At 37.5% G+C, this 23,177-nt stretch overlaps 1 protein-coding gene across 2 annotated transcripts in view; it reads right to left on the bottom strand.

Moving 5' to 3' along the window:
- Positions 1-1,748: 1,748 nt before the first annotated feature.
- Positions 1,749-23,177, bottom strand: part of BCO2 (beta-carotene oxygenase 2) — a 72,726-nt gene continuing 51,297 nt past the window's right edge. For both annotated transcript variants that reach the window (XM_070384221.1, XM_070384220.1), the window contains 5 exons: positions 22,650-22,817; positions 5,265-5,402; positions 4,494-4,676; positions 3,461-3,571; positions 1,749-2,365 (listed from right to left, as the gene is read on the bottom strand). In XM_070384221.1, the coding sequence (XP_070240322.1) occupies positions 2,252-2,365; positions 3,461-3,571; positions 4,494-4,676; positions 5,265-5,402; positions 22,650-22,817 (714 nt within the window). In that variant the 3' untranslated portion in view covers positions 1,749-2,251. The remainder of the gene's footprint in view (positions 2,366-3,460; positions 3,572-4,493; positions 4,677-5,264; positions 5,403-22,649; positions 22,818-23,177) is intronic.

The raw sequence follows: 23,177 nt of genomic DNA on the forward strand, positions 1-23,177 counted from the left end.
CTCTTAAAACTACATGAGAAGTTGCTGAAAACCTCAGTGTCGACCATTCTACAGTTGTTTGGCATTTGAAGCAAATTGGAAAGGTGAAAAAGCTCAATGAGTGGGTGCCTCATAAGCTGACCAGAAATTTTAAAAAATTTCATTTTGAAGTATAGTCTTCTCTGTGTAACAACAAACCATTTCTCAATCAGATCATGACTTGCAACGAAAAGTGGATTTTATATAACAACCCGCGGTGACCAGCTCAGTGGCTGAACCAAGAAGAAACTCCAAAGCACTTCCCAAAGCCAAGTTCAGTCAGTTCAGTTCAGTCACTCAGTCGTGTCCGACTCTTTGCAACCCCATGAACCGCGGCACACCAGGTCTCCCTGTCCGTCACCAACTCCCAGAGTCCACCCAAATCCATGTCCATCTAACTCAAAGCCAAACGTGCACCAAAAGAAGGTCATGATGATCTGCTGCATGTCTGATCCACTACAGTTTTCTGAATCCCAGTGAAACCATTACATCTGAGAGTATGCTCAGCAAATCAATGAGATGCATTGAAAACCGCACGGTCTGAAGCCAGTATTGGTCAACAGAAAGGGCCGAATTCTTCTCCATGACAACGCCAGACCGCAGGTCACACAACCAATGCTTCAAAAGTTGAATGAATTGGGCTTTGAAGTTTTGCCTCATCCACCATATTCATCCGACCTCTTGCCAATTGACTACCACTTCTTCAAGCGTTTCGACAACTTTTTCCAGGGAAAACGCTTCTACAACCAGCAGGAGGCAGAAAATGCTTTCCAAGAATTCATCGAATCCTGAAGCATGGATTTTAACACTTATTTCTCACTGGCAAAAATGTGTTGATTGTAATGGTTCCTATTTTGATTAATAAAGATGTGTTGAGCCTAGTTATAGTGATTTAAAATTTATGGTCTGAAACTGCAATTACTTTTGTACCAAGGTAATACCAACTTTTCATGAATCTCTGAAGAACCAGACACCTGAAGATTAGGGAAAATGCCTGATTTTAACAACATCTCTCAAAACAACAGCCTCCCAAGCCTGAGCTGGGGGCAGGATAGGAGGTAGTAGTGGGTGGTTCAGCTGCAGTGGCATCTGCTGTGGACAGCAGAAAAGTAGGCATTTTAGAAGGAGCATGCAAGCGTGATATCCTCTGTGAGTACTTAGAAGCAACAGGTAGGCTGTGATGGGAAAAAAAAAGGGGGAGCTTTTTCAGACCTACATTCACATTCTACTAGCTATATTTATTTTTATTTCTTCTTCCAAGTATGAGAACCTCTGTTACCCATCTATCTGGTGGTGACAATTTTTAGTTTTTGACCCAGGTCTAGTTTTTCTTTCGTGTATCTTTATTACCCATAAGATATTTCCAGTAAATATAAATTTAAAACTCTCTTCAAAGTTGTATCAATGCTTAAGGTTTTCAAAGAAGATCCCTTGTTGGGGTCCTTTAATGGACCAGGACCTGGTGGTCCAGAGGCAACCATAAGAAAGTGAAAAAGAGAAAAAGGCTGAAACACCCTGGTTTACGCAGAAAACCAATAAAGTCCTTGACACAGGACTTGCATCTCTCACGAAGGCACCGGGCACCCTCTCGAGGAGGCGTGAAGGCACAGGGTTCCTTCTCAAGAGAGTCTTAGAAGCCCGGGCAGGAGAGTGAGCAAGACGGGTTTCTGCGCTCCAAGGAGTCAGCCGGAGAGAGAGAGAGAGAAAGAAAGACACAGGGACCCAATCTCTGATGGAGCAAAGGTGCTTTAATGATTTTTCTGTGAGTATATATAGTCTGTATATATATTCTTTTGTCAATGATAAATATCAGAAAATCAAACGTACAGTAACCGTTACCAAGAGAACAAGGGATGATGATGGTCACAAGGTCAGGAGACAATCCATATCTCAAGAAAGGGGATCGAGACTAAGCAGTTTTGTCATAAAGAGAATCTTTACTAAAGATGTAAGCCTGTCTCACACAATGACCCCAATTCCTGGGAGCAGTGTGCTGTTCCGCTTAAAAAGAAACAAAGGACTTGTGAGAAACAGCACTTAGGAATCCTCCTGTTAAACATTCCCTGACAATCTCTAAGAAAATATAACACCATGATTATTTCATGAATTCAATTTTTAACAGAAATTTTAAAAGCAGATGTCTACTGTTTGGAAGGTAAGGTACACTTTTGCTCTCTCTTACGTAGCGAGCACATTCATTCAAACCTAGTTCCCAGAGCTCGTGGCTGTTCCATCAGATGGTCACGAAGGTGCCATGGAACCCATATGGCATTTGCACAGGCACTTCGGCTCGGCCCAGTTCTTCAAAGTTCTTGGCATCCAAGACAAGGAGAAAATTTTTTTTGTTCTAGAAAAAGAAAGACAATACTGAAAATTCTCTTTGTTTCTATCAGAAATCTGTTTCCTCTAGTGGGCTGTAAAATTCCTAAGGGAGAGACCATCTTTCTCATCTTCATATCCATTCCCATCACTGGGCACAGTGGCTTGCTGATTCATTCACTAAGTGTTTGCAGAATGATGAACTGAACAAAAAAAAAGGAAATTATAGCTGAAGAAGTCCATACCTAGAGCAAAGAAATTACATTTATATCTATCACCTTCATAGAATCTCTTGGGTTTAAGGATCTTCCTACCTGCTCCTTTTCCATCTCCTAAGAGATATAAAAATTCTTTCTCCCAAAATAAAATGCCTCCATTTTGTGTTATTCTGGAGCTGTTCAAAAGGTAGCATTGCAAGGCAGGTTGAGATTTGCCCTGGTCTAATTACAGGAGTAGCAAATATACTGCATGAGGACTAAGTCCTAAGCCCATGGCAGACATTACTGATTACACTTTTCTCACCAAAACTTTAAAAAGTGTCACAATCCTATACCTAGGCAGCTACTTATAAATGATCAAAGTTGGAACTCAAAGTGAATCTATCAGCCACAAGGCTTCTCTAGACAAGAAATTAGATATCAAGATTATTGAGACACTAGGTCGGAGGCTATCACATTAGATTTTTGGGTCTCTCAATTAAAACTGGCAGCACAGAGGGTGGTATAAAATATTGGACTAGAAGTCAGAAGATTGGGATTTCAATACTGGCTTTACAACTACGAGATCTGATGCAAGTCTCTCAACTTCCTTAAGTTACAAATTCAACATGTGTAAAATGATACCCACAAAGCTGTTTTGATGACTAAATAAGATAATATGTATGAAAGTAGTTTGTAAATAAATTCCTATCCAAATGTAAATTATTATGATTCTACAAGTAGAATTTTAAAACTGTAATAAAGTACTAATTATGATAAAAGGGTATCTAAATAATACAGAGAGAAACAAAAGGGAGAAGGTATCAAACTGGAATCAAAATAAACGATCAATAGCATCACTAAATATAACCCTCAAAAGGCCCAGTGGTAGTTTTCTTTCTGACTAGTGGTGGAAAAACATTTACCTGGTTAGGGGTGATCACCACAGAAAGAATGACCCCATCATCTTCTTTACTGGCTCCTGGTACCGGAACAAAAACAGGTTCTGAGGGATAAAAGCCATCTTCTCTCCAAACCTGTAAGTCCCCAAAAAAGTATTTGATAGAAGACTGGTTATAAGCTGGAAGTGTTCTATAGCTTTTGTCAGCCCCAGCATGAATTTGGCTGCCAATACAACAGTCCAACAGTGAAGAATCAGGCTTACTGAACTGAATATAGGAGAGGGAGCCTTTGCAGTGGTAAATTCCATCATCATCAAACACAAGTTGTAGAGTTATAATTTCCCATCAACCGGAAATAGAGGTGTCCCATGATTCCTCTCAAAATACCATCAAGCATAGAATTATTTTTCTGGGCTTGTGGTTCATTTAGATTCCCTAGAGGGAACATACCCCTAATTCCATGGTTCTCAGATTTAATAGAAGTAAGTGGCTGCCCATTTGAGCAACAGGGATGGACCTAGAGATTGTCATACTGAGCGAAGTAAGTCAGACAGAGGAGAAATATCATTTGACATTCCTTGTATGTGGAATCTAAACAGAAATTATACAAATGAACTTATTTATGAAGCAGAAACAGACTCACAGACTTAGAGAACAAACATGATTGCTAGGAAAGGAATATGGGGAAGGGATAGTTAGGGTGTTTGGGATTGACATGTGCACACTGCTATAATTAAAATGGACAACCAACAAGGTCCTAATGTTACTACAAGAAACTCTGCTCAATGTTAGGTGGCAGGCTGGATGGGAGGGGAACTTGAGAGAGAATGGATACAAGTACATGTATGGCTGAGTCCCCTTGCTGTCCTCCTGAAACTATCACAACATTGTTAATGGGCTATATTCCAATATAAAATAAAAAGTCTTTTTTTTAAAAAAGTAAGTAGCTGCTTATCTATTTTAAAATCTCAAGATCTACCGTAAACAAAACAGTAATTAATTCAAAGGGCAGAACAGGTCTTTAAAGAGTTCAGAAAAGGAAACGGAATTTCATTACCCTCCGCGTCTTGTTCACCACGTCAACCTTGATCAGAGAATCACCCACCACATGCCGGAAGCCACAGCCATAGAAGAACTGATACTTTTTTCCATTGAATTGGCCATAGTTGATCTGCGGAAATTCAATACCTCCTTCCTCTTTTAGGTCCTCAGGATATAGATTTTCATAAGAGCACCAAATCTAAAAGAGGGCACAAAAGAACTGATTGCTTAATTCTTACTTTCTTCAGGTCAGTGTGGGGGCTAATACCATATAAAAGTTTGTGACAGGGCTTGAGAACTGAGGTTCTACATCATTTTTAAAAATATTGTTTCTCTTTTCATCATACGTAAGAACACATAAAAGATTATTGGGTTTTGTGACTAAGTTGTCTAATGGCATAGGAGGTGGACATGGGCTTTTATTTTACTAGAGCTGAGACGCTGATAGCTATACAGTGATATGTAAGCACAAACCACCTAAAATGTGGGGATGGTCAGCGCCAACCTTAAATACTTAGACAGGGCACGACAGTTTGAAAGCTGTATAAACCTCTTTCAAAACACAAAAGGGATAGATAAACACAGTGCTCACTCCCACCTAGAATTCTGCAACTCTTTTGCAAGCCATGCTCCATGATCCTACCCTGCTCAGCTGAATGTTATAAAACTTACTAGGCACCAAACATTGTGGAGAACAGCCACACTACATAGCCACACTACTTTTCTAGTGAATAAAGAAGCACTGCTGAGGGTCAAAGTCTTAGGCTAATATCCATTCATAGCATACCTTTCCATCAGCCTGTTTCACAGCACTGGCTGAAGAATAGGTCAACGGGCTGAGGTTCTCTCCCTCAGGGGCATTCAAATTGCCAAGTAAGGGCAAAACAAACCTTCGAGGGGAAATTTTGGCTGTTAAATTATAGACCTGTTTAGGAGAGAGAAGTAAACAGATGAGAAAACTGTCATGCATAGAATAACAGCACATCCCAATAATTGAGATCCAGTCAACATTATTGGCATTTCTAAGTAACTACATAAACAATCATTTTCATTCATTCATTTACTCATCAAACATCAGTTGAGTACCTTCTCTAGACCAAGCATTGTTTTAGACACTGGGAATACAAAACAGTTTCTGGCCTTATATTCTAGTGGAGGAAGAATGGTAATAGATAAGAAATAAAATATATGCTACTTAAGTAGTACCAAATAAATAATGATTATACAGCTCAAGTCAGATAGTGATAAGTGCCATTAAGAAACACACTTAAAGGTGAGGGACTAGAGAGTAAAATAGGTGCTTCCTTCCTCAGGTTTGGTCTTTCTCTATGGGGCTCTGGAACTTCCGTGATTGAAATTACTCATGTAGAGGCTATATGCTTATGTGCTGATCCCCAACAAACACTCTGGGCAACCAGCTTGGGTGGTCTTCCCTGGCAGGCAGCATTTCACACATGTCACAATCAGTTGCTGGAGCAATTAAGCAAGTCCTAGGAGAGGGCTCTTGGAAGCACACACCTGGTTTCCTCTAAATTTCATCCCATATATCTTTCCTTTCTGTTGATTTTTCTGAGACCTATGAGCCCTCCTAGTGAATCATCAAAACAAAGAACACTTTTGGGGGCCCCTCAACACAGCCGCTCTGCAGAGATGATGTTTAAGCAGGAGACCCTAATAAAATAAGTGTCTTTTCTGACAGTAAGAATGGTTTAAGCACATCTTCCTCTCTGGAAATACTCTAAGATGGGGAATAAACTGTATCATTTTGTCTTATATACCTAGTCCATATTATCTCCATAACATGCAGAAATGTTTTCAATACTCCTACCAAGTAAAGATTTAGTGTTGTTTTTAAGCTTCATAAAGAATTAGCTTTGGGAACTCCCCTGGTGGTCCAGTGGCTAATAATCCACGCTCCCAAAGCAAGAGTTCCAGGTTTGATCCCTGGTCAGGGAACTACAGCCCACATGCCACACTAAGCGTTCACATGCCACAACGAAAGATCACGCATGCTACAACGAAGATCAAAGATCCCACGTGCCACAACTAAGACCTAGTGTGGCCAAAAAATAAATAATTTTTAAAAGAATTAGCCTTTAAAAATTTACTTTTAAATTTATTTAAACATGTTTGGTCTTTTGCAAAATCAAAGGTGAACAAAAAGAGAGTTCCAATAGTGGTGAGTTAGGCAGCATGGATCAACCATTTCATTGATAACAGATAGAAAAGCTGGACAAAATGTTTAAAACAGCTGTTTGAAGGCACTGGTGAGCTAAAAAGCCAACAAAGAATGATAGAGCATAGATTTGGAAAGAAAAGGAAACCCACAGATAGAAACTACATATTGGGGGCAAATTTCCACTAAGGACATCAGCTACTTTTAAGAAGAGGCAGTTGAAAGGCTAAGAAGATAGAAATATTTTATTAAACTTTTTCATTTTGAGATTATTGCAGACCCATATGCAGCTGTAAGAAACAATACAGAAAAACAATTGATCTTAAAATGGGCAAAGGGCATTTCACCTAGACATTTCACCAAGATATACAAAGTGAATAAATATAGGAAAAGATGCTGAACATTTTTAGTCATTGGGAAATGCAAATCAAAATGACAATGAGATAATACTTCACACTTATTAGGATGGTTATTATCAAGGCAAAAAAAAAAAAAAAAAAACCAGAAACCACAAGTGTTTGTGGTTTGAGAATGTAAAGAAAGTGGAACCTTTGTACATTGCTGGTGGGAATGGAAAATGGTGCATTTGCTGTTAAAAACAATTTGGCAGTTCCTCAAACAGTTAGATATAGAATTATCATATGATCCAGCAATTCCCTTCTAGGAATATGCCAAAAAGAATTGAAAACAAGGACTCACACAGATACTTGTACACCAATATTCATAACAGCATTATTCATAATAGCCAAAAGCTGAAAACAACCCACATGTCCCTGAACAGATGAATAAACAAAATGAGTATATACATACAAGGAATATTATTAAACCTTTTAAAGGAATGAGATTCTGATACATGCTACAGCATGAGTGACCCATGGAAAGATTTTGATAAATTAAGTAAGCCAGACACAAAAGAAGAAATATTGTATGATTCCATTTATATGAGGTACATAAAATAGACAAATTTATAGAAACAGAAAGTAGGATAAAGGCTACCACAACCTTGGGAGATGGAGGCTATAGGAAGCTGTTATTTAAAGGGTACAGAGCCTCTATGTAGGATCAAGAACAAGTTCTGAAAATGAACCGCAGTGCTGGTTGCACAACATTGTCACTATATTTAATGTCACTGAATTATACACATAAAATTGTCTAATGGTAAATTTTGTGTTATGTATATTTTACCACACAAAAAAGAAACAATGAAGAGAGCTCTCATGAGCCTTCATGAAGTCTCAACAACGATCTCTTACATAACTACACTACAATATCACAACCAAGAAACTTACATGGATATAATCCACCAACATTATTCAGATTTTATCCATTTAACACACATTCATTTATGTGTGTTTTGTGTGTGTGTGTAAATTTTATCATATGTAAACTTATATGATCACCACCACACTCAAGATACAGAACAGTTCTATCACTACCAAGATCCTTCATGTCACACTTTTATAAGGATATTTATAAGGATATTTATAAGGATATTGCCACATCAACTCCCTCATCACTTGATCCTAATGAGAAGAGATTTTGATAGTTTTGAAAAGCTAGAGGGACAAAAGTTGTAGTTCAAAGTCTTCAAGAAGGGAATGTCTTGATAAACCTCTAGCTCTTTTGGTCACTACCGTTTAAGATGTACCCTAGGAGTAAGAATAAACAAAAACAGTCCAGCTCTTGCAGCAACTGTGTCATGTTTCAAATTATCTCAATCTTTATAACTAGATTAAGAATATCTGCAATTGATAATGTACCTTAGCCATCTGCCAGAAACAAATGAAAATCTTCTCTGAAGGAAGACAACAGAGTCTCCAAATATTCCTCCTAAAATTTTTCAAACACAATATTCTGTGTAGAAAAAAACTTAGTCAGCACTTAAGAAGACAGCAAAGTATAATTCAAAGGAAAAAAAAAAAAAGATAAGCAACAGATGATAGAAACTGAACCACAGGGGATCCATATAATACAGTTATCAAACTTTAACTATTCTGAATACATTGGAGGAAATTATTTTAAATTGGGGTTATAGCAGAGAATCACAAATTATAAAAGAGAAGGTATTCAAAATTCCAGAACTGAAAAAAGCAATGAGTTTAAGACCATAGTGCCTAGATTTAAGAGCAGGATACATACAGCTGAAGAAAGAAAGTTTGAATGGTAAGATAAGAAGAAAAGAGCCAAAGCAAGATACTTAGAGCAAAGGATGGAAGATACTAAAAAAGAACATAAGCAACAGAGAGCTAGAGTGGAAAAGGGTATCATATGTGTACTCTAGCCCCAGAAAGAAAAGAGAGAAAAGATTTATTAGATGCAATATTTGAAAAAATAATGGGTGAAATTTTTCTTTTTTTTTTTTTTTTCAGCACTTTATTTATTTATTTTTTTATTTGATAAATTTAATGCCTTTTATTGCCATACCTCATTTTACTGTGCTTTGCTTTAGTGAGCTTTATAGATACATTTTTTTTTTTCCTTGTTAATTTTCTGTTTAGTTGATCTATCCATAAGTGTGAGTGGGGTATTAAAGTCTCCCACTATTATTGTGTTATTGTTAATTTCTCCTTTCATACTTGTTAGGATTTGTCTTACATACTGCGGTGCTCCCATGTTGGGTGGATATATATTTATAATTATTATATCTTCTTCTTGGATTGATCCTTTGATCATTATGTAGTGACCTTCTTTGTCTCTTTTCACAGCCTTTGTTTTAAAGTCTAATTTATCTGATACGAGTATTGTGACTCCTGCTTTCTTTTGGTCCCTATTTGCATGGAAAATCTTTTTCCAGCCCTTCACTTTCAGTCTGTATGTGTCCCCTGTTTTGAGGTGGGTCTCTTGTAGACAACATATGTAGGGGTCTTGTTTTTGTATCCATTCAGCCAGTCTTTGTCTTTTTGGTTGGGGCATTCAACCCATTTACGTTTAAGGTAATTACTAATAAGTATGATCCCGTTGCCATTTACTTTATTGTTTTAGGTTGAGTTTATACACCATTTTTGTGTTTCCTGTCTAGAGAATATCCTTTAGTATTTGTTGGAGAGCTGGTTTGGTGGTGCAGAATTCTCTCAGCTTTTGCTTGTCTGAAAAGCTTTTGATTTCTCCTTCATACTTGAATGAGATCCTTGCTGGGTACAATAATCTGGGCTGTAGGTTATTTTCTTTCATCATTTTAAGTATGTCTTGCCATTCCCTCCTGGCTTGAAGAGTTTCTATTGAAAGATCAGCTGTTATCCTTATGGGAATTCCCTTGTGTGTTATTTGTTGTTTTTCCCTTGCTGCTTTTAATATTTGTTCTTTGTGTTTGATCTTTGTTAATTTGATTAATATGTGTCTTGGGGTGTTTCTCCTTGGGTTTATCCTGTTTGGGACTCTCTGGGTTTCTTGGACTTGGGTGATTATTTCCTTCCCCATTTTAGGAAGTTTTCAACTATTATCTCCTCAAGTATTTTTTTCTCATGGTCTTTCTTTTTTGTCTTCTTCTTCTGGAACCCCTATGATTGAATGTTGTAGCGTTTAATATTGTCCTGGAGGTCTCTGAGATTGTCCTCATTTCTTTTAATTAGTTTTTCTTTTATCCTCTCTGATTCATTTATTTCTACCATTCTATCTTCTAATTCACTAATCCTATCTTCTGCCTCTGTTATTCTACTATTTGTTGGCTCCAGAGTGTTTTTAATTTCATTTATTGCATTATTCATTATATATTGACTCTTTTTTATTTCTTCTAGGTCCTTGTTAAACCTGTCTTGCATCTTCTCAATCCTTGTCTCCAGGCTATTTATCTGTGATTCCATTTTAATTTCAAGATTTTGGATCAATTTCACTATCATTATTTGGAATTCTTTATCAGGTAGATTCCCTATCTCTTCCTCTTTTGTTTGGTTTGGTGGGCATTTATCCTGTTCCTTTATCTGCTGAATATTCCTCTGTCTCTTCATCTTGTTTAAATTGCTGAGTTTGGGAGTCCTTTCTGTATTCTGGCAGTTTGTGGAGTTCTCTTTACTGTAGCGTTTCCTCGCTGTGTGTGGGTATGTAGAGGTGGCTTGTCAAGGTTTCCTGGTTAGGGAAGCTTGTGTCGGTGTTCTGGTGGGTGGAGCTGTATTTCTTCTCTTTGTTCAGTCGCGGCTATGGGGAGGGAGGGAGGATGCTGCTAACAAATGACACTGGCGGCTTCGCAGTGCCTCAGCCACACTGGGTCTGCCCGCTCACGGCGCGGCGTGTAGCCTCCCTGCCCACACTGCTCAGGCTCTAGGTTGTTCCGCCGGGAACAATCCGAGGCTGGCCCTGGGTTGCATGCACCTCCCAGGTCCAAGCCGCTCAGGTTCAGGCACTCAGGTAGTCCTCAGAGGCGCAGACTCAGCTGGGGCTGCGTTTTGTGCTCTTCCCAGGTCCGTGCAGCTCAGGTGATGAGGTGTTTGGCGGCGCCAATGCTGCGACTTATCGCCTCCCGCCACTTGGTTATCTGGGTGTAAAACCGCGCACCTTCTCAGGCAGATGTTGACCGTCCAGACCCCAATAAGTTTTAGTTAGCAAAGAAGCCAGTTTTATAGATAATGTCTCTCTGGGGCTGCGATTGCCCCCTTCCGGCTCTGGCTGCCTGTCAGCGGAGGGGAAGGTTTGCAGCCGGCTACCTCTGTTTAGTCCTTTGTTCCGTCACGCGGGCTGGCGGTGTCTTAGGTTAGGGCTGGCTTTTCGCATGGTAGATATCCCACAGTCTGGTTTGCTAGCCCAAATTATTTCGCTCAGATAGCGCTCAGGGTATTCGGCCCAGATTCTTACTCTCAGCGATGCAGCCCGTGCCGCGCCTCCCTGCCCAGCCCCCGCTTACTAATGGCGGATGCAGGCGTCTGCGCTGCTTCTCCGCTGGAGGAGTTACCGTAGGGGCTGCAATCTGCGAGTTTTAATTGTTTATTTATTTTTTCTCCCTGTTATGTTGTCCTCTGTGCTTCCAAAGCTCGGCACGGATTCGCAGTGAGAAGGTTTCCTGGTGTTTGGAAACTTCTCTCTTTTAAGACTCCCTTCCCGGGACGGAACTCCGTCCCTCCCTCTTTGTCTCTTTATTGTCTTTAATATTTTTTCCTACCTCCTTTCGAGGAGTTGGGTTGCTTTTCTGGGTGCCTGATGTCCTCTGCCGGCATTCAGAAGTTGTTTTGTGGAATTTACTCGGCGTTTAAATGCTCTTTTGATGAATTTGTGGGGGAGAAAGTGTTTTCCCCGTCCTACTCCTCCGCCATCTTGGCGCCTTCCCCGAAATTTTTCAAAGCTAATGAAAGACATCAAACCATAGATTCAAAAATCCTTAAAAAAATAAAACAAAAGGAAATCATACTGAAAAATATCACAGTACTAACTTCAGAAAATCAGAGAAAATCTTTGGGGGGTAATGGATCAACTTCAAAGCAGCAAAGCTTTTAACTGACAACTGATTTCTCAACAGAAATCAGAAGACAATAAAATGATATCTTTACAGTGTTGAAAGAAAATAAAAACCTAGATTCTTTATCCAATGAAAACATCTTTCAAGAAAGAAGGTATAATAAAGACATTTTTCTGACAAACAGAAATAGAGATTTCATCACCATATCAGCATATCTAAACTAAAGAAGACAGTAAAAGATGTTCTTCAGTCAGAAAGACAATAATACCACATGGACACCCAGAGAGGCAAGAAGGAATTAAGAGCAAGAGAAGGTACTGATGTAGGTAAATGGGTAGTATGGGTAATTGTGTTTACATAAAACAATATTGATAATAATGCTTTACAGGGGTTAATATAAAGAGAGAATTAAAATATATAATGAACAGTAGCATATAAATTGGGAATATAATAAATGGAGTTAAAGTGTTCCAGACTCCCTCCATTGTCTGGAAAGAATTAAAAGAACTAATTTATCAATATAATATATTGTGCTAAGTCAGTAAAGAAAACTATACACAAGGTCAAAAGACAACCCTCAGAATGGGAAAAAATAATAGCAAATGAAACAACTAACAAAGGGTTAATCTCCAAAATATACAAGCAGTTCATGCAACTCAATACCAAAAAAACAAATAACTCAATCAAAAAAATAGGCAAAAGACCTAAACAGGCATTTCTCAAAAGCAAACAGATGGTGATTAAACACATGAAAAGATGCTCAACATCGCTTATTATTAGAGAAATGCAAATCAAAACTACAATGAGATATCACCTCACACCAGAGGGCAGAGAGAAGAAGCAAGAAGAACCAAAATCCCACAGCAGCTAGAATGAAAACCACATTACAGAAAGTTAATCAAAATGAAAAGGCAGAGGGTTATGTCCCAGATGAACGGACAAGATAAAATCCCAGAGAAACAACTAAATGAATGGCGATGGGCAAACTTTCAGAAAAAGAATTCAGAATAATGCTAGTGAAAAAAGAACAGAGAAGATGCAAGGAATGTTTACCAAAGACCTAGAAGAACTAAAGATCAAACAAACAGATTTGAACAATACACTAGAAGAAATCAATAGCAGAATAACTGAAACAGAAGAACAGATAAGTGACCTGGAAGACAGAATGGTGGACATCACTGCCACAAAACAGAATATAGAGAAAAGAATGAAAAAAAAGAAGAAGAAGACAGCCTAAGAGACCTCTAGGACAACATTAAATGCACCAACATTTGAGTTAGAGGGGTACCAGAAAGAGAAGAGAGAGAGAAAGGACTCAGGAAAATATTTGAAGAAATGAAAGTTGAAAACTTCCCTTACATGGGAAAGGAAATAGTCAGCCAAGTCCAGAAAGCACGGAGAGTTCCAGGCAGGATAACCCCCAGGAGGAATACACGGAGACACACAGTAACTGAACTGACAAAACTTAAAGACAAAGATAAAATGTTAAAAGCAGCAAGGGAAGAACGACAAATAACACAAGGGCTCCCATCAGGTTATCAACTGATTTCTCAAATCTGGCCAGAAGGAGACGGCATGGTATATCTAGAGTGATGAAAGCGAAGAACCTACAACCAAGGGTACTCTACCCAACAAGACTCGTTCAGATTTGATGTAGAAATGAAAAGTTTCCAGACAAGCCAAAGTTAAGAGAATTTAGCACCACCAAACCAACTTTACAAGAAATGCTATAGGAACTTTCTCAGCAGGAAACATAAGAGAAGGAAAAGACCTACAAAAAATAAATTCAGAACAATTTAGAAACTGGTAATAGGAGCATATATATCAATAATTACCTTAAATGTAAATGGATTACAGGCACCAACCGGCTGGGCAGATGAAAATGTGTGCATGTATGCGCTTCCACTTACCACGTCACTCTAGTTAACCCCTCAAATTCTATGTAATTATTTTATATTGTTCAGTTCAGTTCAGTCGCTCAGTCATGTCTGACTCTTTGCGACCCCATGAACCGCAGCATGCCAGGCCTCCCTGTGCATCCCCAATTCCCAGAGTCCACCCAAACCCATGTCCATTACGTCGGTGATGCCATCCAACCATCTCATCCTCTGTCGTCCCCTTCTCCTCCTGCCCTCAATCTTTCCCAGCATCAGGGTCTTTTCCAATGAGTCAGCTCTTCACATCAGGTGGCCAAAGTATTGGAGTTTCAGCTTCAACATCAGTCCTTCCAATGAATACCCAGGACTAATCTCCTTTAGGATGGACTGGTTGGATCTCCTTGTAGTCCAAGGGACTCTCAAGAGTCTTCTCCAACACCACAGTTCAAAAGCATCATTCTTCAGCGCTCAGCTTTCTTTATAGTCCAACTCTCACATCCATACATCACTACTGGAAAAACAATAGCCTTGACTAGATTGATCTTTGTTGGCAAAGTAATGTCTCTGATTTTAATATGCTGTCTAGGTTGGTCATAACTTTCCTTCCAAGGAGCAAGCGTCCTTTAATTTCATGGCTGCATTCCCCATCCACAGTGATTTTTGGAGCCCAGGAAAATAAATTCTGACACTGTTTCCACTGTTTCCCCATCTATTTGCCATGAAGTGATGGGACCAGATGCCATGATCTTCGTTTTCTGAATATTGAGCTTTAAGCCAACTTTTTCACTCTCCTCTTTCACTTTCATCAAGAGGCTCTTGAGTTCTTCTTCACTTTCTGCCATAAGGGTGGTGTCATCTGCATATCTGAGGTTATTGATATTTCTCCTGGCAATCTTGATTCCAGCTTGTGCTTCTCCAGCCCAGCCTTTCTCATGATGTACTCTGCATATAAGTTAAATAAGCAGGGTGACAATATACAGCCTTGACATACTCCTTTTCCTATTTGGAAAGAGTTTGTTGTTCCATGTCCAGTTCTAACTGTTGCTTCCTGACCTGCATACAGGTTTCTCAAGAGGCAGGTCAGGTGGTCTGATATTCCCATCTCTTTCAGAATTTTCCACAGTTTATTGTGATCCACACAGTCAAAGGCTTTGGCATAGTCAATAAAGCAGAAATAGATGTTTTTCTGGAACTCTCTTGCTTTTTCCATGATCCAGCAGATGTTGGCAATTTGATCTCTGGTTCCTCTGCCTTTTCTAAAACCAGCTTGAACAACTGGAAGTTCATGGTTCACATATTGCTGAAGCCTGGCTTGGAGAATTTTGAGCATTACTTTACTAGCGTGTGAGATGAGTGCAATTGTGTGGTAGTTTGAGCATTCTTTGGCATTGCCTTTCTTTGGGATTGGAATGAAAACTGTCCTTTTCCAGTCCTGTGGTCACTGCTGAGTTTTCCAAATTTGCTGACATATTGAGTGCAGCACTTTCAAAGTATCATCTTTTAGGATTTCAAATAGCTCAACTGGAATTCCATCACCTCCACTAGTTTTGTTTGTAGTGATGCTTCCTAAGGCCCACCTGACTTCACATTCCAGGATGTCCAGCTCTAGATGAGTGTGAATGATCACACCTTCATGATTATTTGGGTCGTGAAGGTCTTTTTTGTACAGTTCTTCTGTGTATTTTTACCACCTCTTCTTAATATCTTCTGCTTCTGTTAGGTCCATACCATTTCTGTCCTTTATTGAGCCCATCTTTGCATGAAATGTTCCTTTGGTATCTCTAATTTTCTTGAAGAGGTCTCTAGTCTTTCCCATTCTGTTGTTTTCCTCTATTTCTTTGCATTGATCACTAAGAAAGGCTTTCTTATCTCTCCTTGCTATTCTTTGGAACTCTGCATTCAAATGGGCATATCTTTCCTTTTCTCCTCTGCTTTTCACTTCTCTTCTTTTCACAGTTATTTCTAAGGCCTCCTCAGACAGCCATTTTGCTTTTTTGCATTTCTTTTCCACAGGAATGGTCTTGCTCCCTGTCTCCTGTACAATGTCACAAACCTCCGTCCATAGTTCATCAGGCACTCTATCTATCAGATCTGGGCCCTTAAATCTATTTCTCACTTCCACTGTATAATCATAAGGGATTTGATTTAGGTCATACCTGAATGGTCTAGTGGTTTTTCCCACTTTCTTCAGTTCAAGTCTGAATTTGGCAATAAGGAGTTCATGATCTGAGCCACAGTCAGCTCCCTGTCTTATTTTTGCTGACTGTATAGAGCTTCTCCATCTTTGGCTACAAAGGATATAATTAATCTGATTTCAGTGTTGACCATCTGGTGATGTCCATGTGTAGAGTCTTCTCTTGTGTTGTTGGAAGAGGGTGTTTGCTATGACCAGTGCATTCTCTTGGCAGAACTCTATTAGCTTTTGCCCTGCTTCATTCTGTACTCCAAGGCCAAATTTGCCTGTTACTCCAGGTGTTTCTTGACTTCCTACTTTTCCATTCCAGTCCCCTCTAATGAAAAGGACATCTTTTTGGGATGTTAGTTCTAGCAGGTTTATATTGTTTGGTTAATCATATTTCCATATGGCTTGCAATTATAATTATCTTTTTTTTTTTTTGGTCTGGCTATTGTTTGTGAAATCTGATAACATCTTTTCCATTATGTAACTATTATTCATTTAATACCGTTGTATCATGATTGGTCAACAGAAAATAATAGGATTCTGTAATACTGAAACTACCATTTAATAGAAAAACTTGTAATCACTTTTTAAAATCCAGATGCAAAATCTTGGAAGTTTTTGAAAAATACAAATACCCAGGTGTTTTTTATCTCTCCAAAGCTCCAGCTATGATTCTAATGAGCAGCCATGTTTAAAACCAACTGGACTATATGATGATCTTTTATGTTTATCTAGTTTGTTTCATTTTTTTCTATTTCATATTCAGTGTTCCCATTTCATTTAGTTTATGTTTTCCCACTTCTCCATCTCTCTCCTTTTGTTGTTCTTTTTCAAACCTTTATTGAGTGTAGTATAAAAGCTTTTGTATACATATTAAAAAAAAGCTTTTGTATACATATATATACACATATATTTATAAAGGTTTTGTGTATATATATACACATATATATATGTATAAGATAATATATATATATTAGAAAACATGAATTTTTGTCTAGCTAAAAAAATTTATGACATCTTGATTCCACCTGTTTGACTAAGTATGAATAGAATGCTAGATTTATCATTTATATTTGTTTAATACTTTGATATAGTTCTATTCATTCTGGCATCTGGTATTACTGCTGAAAGTCTAGAAAACTTATTATCTTTGTGATTTAAAACCTTTTGAATAAGGTTTGAAGCTTCAAATGCAATTCTGAGAAAATAAAGAAATAACTATGTTGTAAAAAAAAAAAACAACAACAGGAGATTAACATATGATAGACAGCAAATTGCCAATGTTTGTTGGATCATAAAGAAAGCAAGGGAATTCCAGAAAACATCTACTTCTGCTTCATCAACTATGCAGAAGCCTTTGACTGTATGGATCACAACAAAGTGTGGAAAATTCTTAAGAGATGCGAATACCAGATCACCTTACCTGTCTCCTGAGAAATATGTATGTGGGTCAAGAAGTAACAGCTAAAATTGGACATGGGACAATGGACTGGTTCAAAATTGGGAAAGGAGTATGCCAGGGCTATATATTGTCACCCTGTTCATTTAACTTTATTCAGAGCACATCATGCAAACCATCAGACTGAATGAATTAAAAGCTGGAATCAAGATTGCCAGGAGAAATATCAACAACCTCAGTTATGCAGATGATACCACTCTAACAGCAGAAAGTGAAGAGGAACTAAAGAGCTTCTTGATGAGGGTGAAAGAGGAGAGTGAAAAAGCTGGCTTAGGACTCAACTTTCAAATAACTAAGATCATTGCATTACTTCAAGGCACATTGAAGGGGAAAAAGTGCAAACAGTGACAGCTGTTATTTTCTTGGGATCCAAAATCATTGCTGATGTGATTGTAGTCTGAAATTTTAAAAAGCTTGCTCCTTGGAAGGAAAGCTAGGACAAATCTAGACAGTGTATTAAAAAAGCAAAGATATCACTTTGCTGACAAAGGTCCATATAGTTAAAGCTATGATTTTTCCAGTAGTCATGTAAATGTGAGAGTTGGACCATAAAGAAGGCTGAGCACAGAACTGATGTTTCTGAATTGTGATACTGGAGAAGACTCTTGAGAGTCCTTTGGACTGCAAGGAGATCAAACCAGTCAATCCTAAAGGAAATCAACCCTAAATATTCATTGGAACGACTGATGCTGAGCTCCAATAATTTGACCACCTGATGAGAAAAGCCAACTCATTGGAAAAGACCTCGATACTAGGAAATATTGAAAGCAAAAGGAGAGGGGAGCAGGGGATGAGATGGTTAGATAGCAACACCGACTCAATCAACATGGATTTGAGCAAACTCCAGGAGATAGTGAAGGACAAGGGAAGCCTGGCATGCCACAGTCCATGGGATCACAAAGAGTTGGACACAACTTAGCAACTGAACAACAACAACAGTTAATAACTAAAGTACAAATTTTGTTCAAATTTCACAAAATTTTATGCTAGTGTCTATCGTTTGTTTTTATACCTTACTCAAGACTCCACACTGTATTTAATTGCACTGAGCAGCTTCAGCTGCATGCAACAAATTCTGATAAATTCTCTTTTCATTTTTATGCTGTTACAAATATTTTCTAATTTTTCTTGTTATGACTTCTTAGATACACCCATCATTTAAAAGTATACATTTAATTTCCAAATACATGGCATTTTAAAAGTATCTTTGATATTGATTTCTCATTTTGATATTAATTCCTCATTTAAATACTTCTCTGCAATCACCCTCTGTGTTTTTTCAGTCTTTTAATTTTATTGAGGCTTTCAATAACTAAGTCAAAGTTCTCTCTTGGGAAATGTCACATTGCACTTGAAAATATGTGAGTTATCTTCAAATATCTTTTGATATTGATTTCCAGTATAACAGTGATAAGAGAACAGATTCTATGTGATTTCAGTAACTTTAGACGACAAAATTTTTGCACCTTGTTTTATGTCCCTGGATATGCTCTGGTGTCTCCTGGTTTATAGTCTATGGGTACTTGAATAGAATAGAATTGAATAGAATTTGTCGCCTACTGTTGTGTGAAAATCTTAATTATGTTGAACTGGTTCATATTGCTTTTCAGGTCTACTATATCATCCCACTTTTCTCTCTAGTCATTATATTAATTTTTGAGAGTTTGATATTGAAACTCCAACTAAAAATCTTAATTTATCTACTTAAAAAGATAATTGTAATATATAGTGGGAGTATATTGTAACTTTGTTCGGTATTTTCCAAGTCTCTTGTAAATGTGTTGTCATACTTTTATAACTGAAAAAATAAAAAAAGAAAGAAGATATACAGATAGCCAAGAGACACATGAAACGATGCTCAACATCATTAATTATTAGAGAAATACAAATTAAAACTACAATGAGATATCACCTCATACCACTCTAAATGGCCATCATCAAAAAGACTATAAACAAGAAATTCTGGACAAGGTGTGGAGAAAAGGGAGCCCTCCTACACCGCTGGTGGGAATGTAAATTGGTATAGCCACTATGAAGAATGGTATGGAAGTTCCTTAAAAAACCAAAAATAGAGCTACCATATGATCTTGCAATCTCTGGGAATATATCCAGAAGAAGAAAAAAAAAAAAGGACACAGTCCAAAAGGATACATGCATTCCAATGTTCATTACAGCACTGTTTACAATACAAATTAAAGCCAAGACATGAAGTGTGAAAGCATTAGTCACTCAGTTGTGTCTGACTCTTTGCAATCCTATGGACTGTAGCCTGCCAGGCTCCTCTGTAAAGGAATTCTCCAGGCAAGAATACTGGAGTGGGTAGCCATTCCCTTCTCCAGGGGATATTGCCAACCCAGAGATCAAACCTGGGTCTCCTGCACTGCAGGCAGATTCTTTACCATCTGAGCCACCAGAGAAGCCTCAGCCAAGACATTGAAGCAACCTAAAAGTCCATCAACAGAAGAATGGATAAAGAAGATGTGTAACATATATGCAATGGAATATTACTCAGCCATTAAAAAGACAGAAATAATACCATTTGCAGCAACATGGATAGAGATGATCATAGTGAAGTAAATCAGATAAAGCAAATATCACAAGACACTACTTATATATGGAATCTAAAAAATATGATACAAACGAACTTATTTACAAAACAAAAACAGACTCACAGACATAGAAAACAAATTTATAGTTTACAAGGGGCTTGCCAAGTGGCACTAGTGGTAAAGAACCTGCCAGTCAATGCAGGAGACATAAGAGATGCAGGTTTGATCCCTGGGTCCAGAAGATCCCCTGGAGGAGGGCATGGCAACCTACTCCAGTATTCATGGACAGAGGAGCCTGGCAGTCTATAGTCCATGGGTTTGCAGAGTCAGATGTGACTGAAGTAATTAGCATACATGGTTTACAAAGGGGAAAGATGGTAGAGGGGATAAACTGGGAGTGTGAGGTTGACATATACAGACTACAATATTTAAAATAGATAACCAACAAGGACCTACTAAATAGCATAGGGAACTCCGCTCAATATTGTTTAATAACCTAAATGGGAAAAGATTTGAAAAAGGATAGATATATGTAAAAGAAACTGATTTTGCCCACTGAGCCCAGGCTGGTAATAGCTTATCGTGCCTTTCAACCAAAAGAAGGTGGAAAGGAGAGAGAGAAATAAAATGGAATAAATAACTAATTATGATATGCTAAAAAATGAAGTCCAGAAACAGAATATAAATATATATAGATACTTAATTTTAGAATTAAAAATTCTTCTAGAAGATAACATAAAATATTTTTAGGACCTTGGCATAGGAAGATGTCCAAAACAGGATTCACAATGTATTACTCATAAAGGAAACTATTGATATACTGGATCACGTCTGTTTATCAAAAGGTACCATTAAGATAATCTGATAAAGGTATCTATAAAAATACCTGCAGCAATTTCATACTTAGTGGTGATTTATTAAACATTTTCCAAATGAGGTGGGAAAATAATTACTGCTATCAGCACTTCTTTTCAAGTTGAAGTCTTAGCTAGTACAGTAAAAAAAAGAAGAATAAAATAAGATGCATAAGAATTGTAAAGAAAGAAATAAAACTCTCATCGTTTTCAGATAATATGAGTGTATACATAGAAAATCCAAAGTAATTTACAGATCAAACTAATAAGTGAATTTAGCAAGATCTCTAAATATGAGATCAATATACAAAATCAACTTCATTTCTACATATCGTCAAAAACAGAATGAAAGTTTTAAAGATAAAATTTACAACAGTTTCAAAACATTCTAACTCCCTAATGATAACTTGAACTAAAGATATGTAATATCCTCACACTGAAAACTATAAACATTCCTTCAAGAAATTTTAAAAGATTCAGGACTTTCCTGGTGGTACCATGGGCAAGAAACTGCAGGGGATACAGTTTCAATCCCTGATCCAGGAAGATTCCACATGCTGAGGCACAACTAAAGTCAGTGCACCACAACTTCTGAGCCTGTGCACCACAGCTACTAAAGCCTGCGCTCTCTAGGGCCTATGGGCTGTAATTACTGAGCCCATGAGCCACAGCTACCAAAGCCTATGTGCCCAGAACCCATGCCCTGCAACAAGAGAAGCCGCTGCAATGAGAAGCCAGTGCCCTGCAATGAAGAGTAGCCCCTGCTCACTGCAACTAGAGAAAGCCCAGAAGGCCCAGCACAGCCAAATAAATAAAAAGAATAAATTTTGTTAATGTAAATGTAACTTTTTAAAAAGATATTTTAAAAGATTAAAATAAATGGAGAGAGATTCCCTGTTCATGAGTTGGAAGACTCAATATTTCTCATTATTGTAAAGATGTCAGTTATGTCCAAATTAATCTAGACAGATCATACAATATGATCCCAACCATGGTTTTTTTTGTTTGTTTGCTTGTTTGCTTTTACAAAAACTAATAAGTTGATTCTAAAACTTATGGAAATGCAAAAGGCCAACAAAAACTGAGGCAATCTTTAAATAGAAAGGAGCTAAAGTACTTATACTGTAAATATCAAGATATCAAGACCTACCATACAGGTATAATAACATAAGTAAGCTAAGTAAATGTAAGTAAACCTTAAAAGCAATGTTTTTTAAAAATTTAAAAATAAAACTACAGCAGAAAACAATTTTCATTACATAATCCAAGGAAAATTTCTGCCTTAGATTGATTATCAGGAAAAAATGAATCCCTTCAAGCTGAGGAACTAAGACATTTTCTTTTATCGAAGGATTAATATTATAGTTTTGCTTTGCTTACCATTTTACTATCCCTTCTAAGAAATGTAAATATGTTTAGTGCTCAAGTGTAATAAGGAACTAATCACAAGTGTTTCAAAACATATTTCTTGGTTTTCTTTAATATAATTTTTACTAAGCATTAAGTACCTATTTCGAATTATTCTGAAGTATTAAATAAATAAATTACAAACTTATGTCTTCAATGATTTAAAACCATTCTCCCTCTTTATTTGCCAGAGAGGCAAGAGAAACTGCAAATTCCAAGCCCAAAGCCAAAACTTGGCTAGATCAAAATTATTTTGACCACTCTTGACAAATCAGAGAATTCTACCTGATCAAGCTCTTTCCCAGTTTTCCTAAGATTCTGTAGTTGGTAGACTTCTAAAATTCTTCCATCATCCTGACAGCACAAATCAATGACAACACAGCCCTGGTCCTCAAAGGCATTGATTTGGTGAAAAGTCATAAAAGGTTTACTGAAGTACATCCCTGGAAGAAGCTGCAGGAACACAATGAGAAAGAGATATTTTATTTCCTTTAGGGTACAGATCCACAAAGTGCAAATTAAGATTTCTCCCCGTTTAAGTAATAGGCCTGGTAGGTATGAAAACCAGAATATGGAATGTAGAAGCCAATCTGTTTAGATTTAAAATCATCTCATCTCATATGAATCAATAAACTGAGGCTATTTGATATAGACCAATCAACTGATTTAACTAACTTCAAAGTTCTCATGAAATATGGCCCAATATTTTGAAGAATAAATAACTCCTAAACTCTTTAGTACATGGTTAAATAGAAAATACTTCTATTAAAAAGTTTATAATAAATTAAGTGACTAATCCTCTGGAAAATGCTG

Source organism: Bos mutus, chromosome 15 (genome assembly GCF_027580195.1).
Source record: "Bos mutus isolate GX-2022 chromosome 15, NWIPB_WYAK_1.1, whole genome shotgun sequence".
In the NCBI taxonomy this organism is placed as follows: domain Eukaryota; kingdom Metazoa; phylum Chordata; class Mammalia; order Artiodactyla; family Bovidae; genus Bos; species Bos mutus.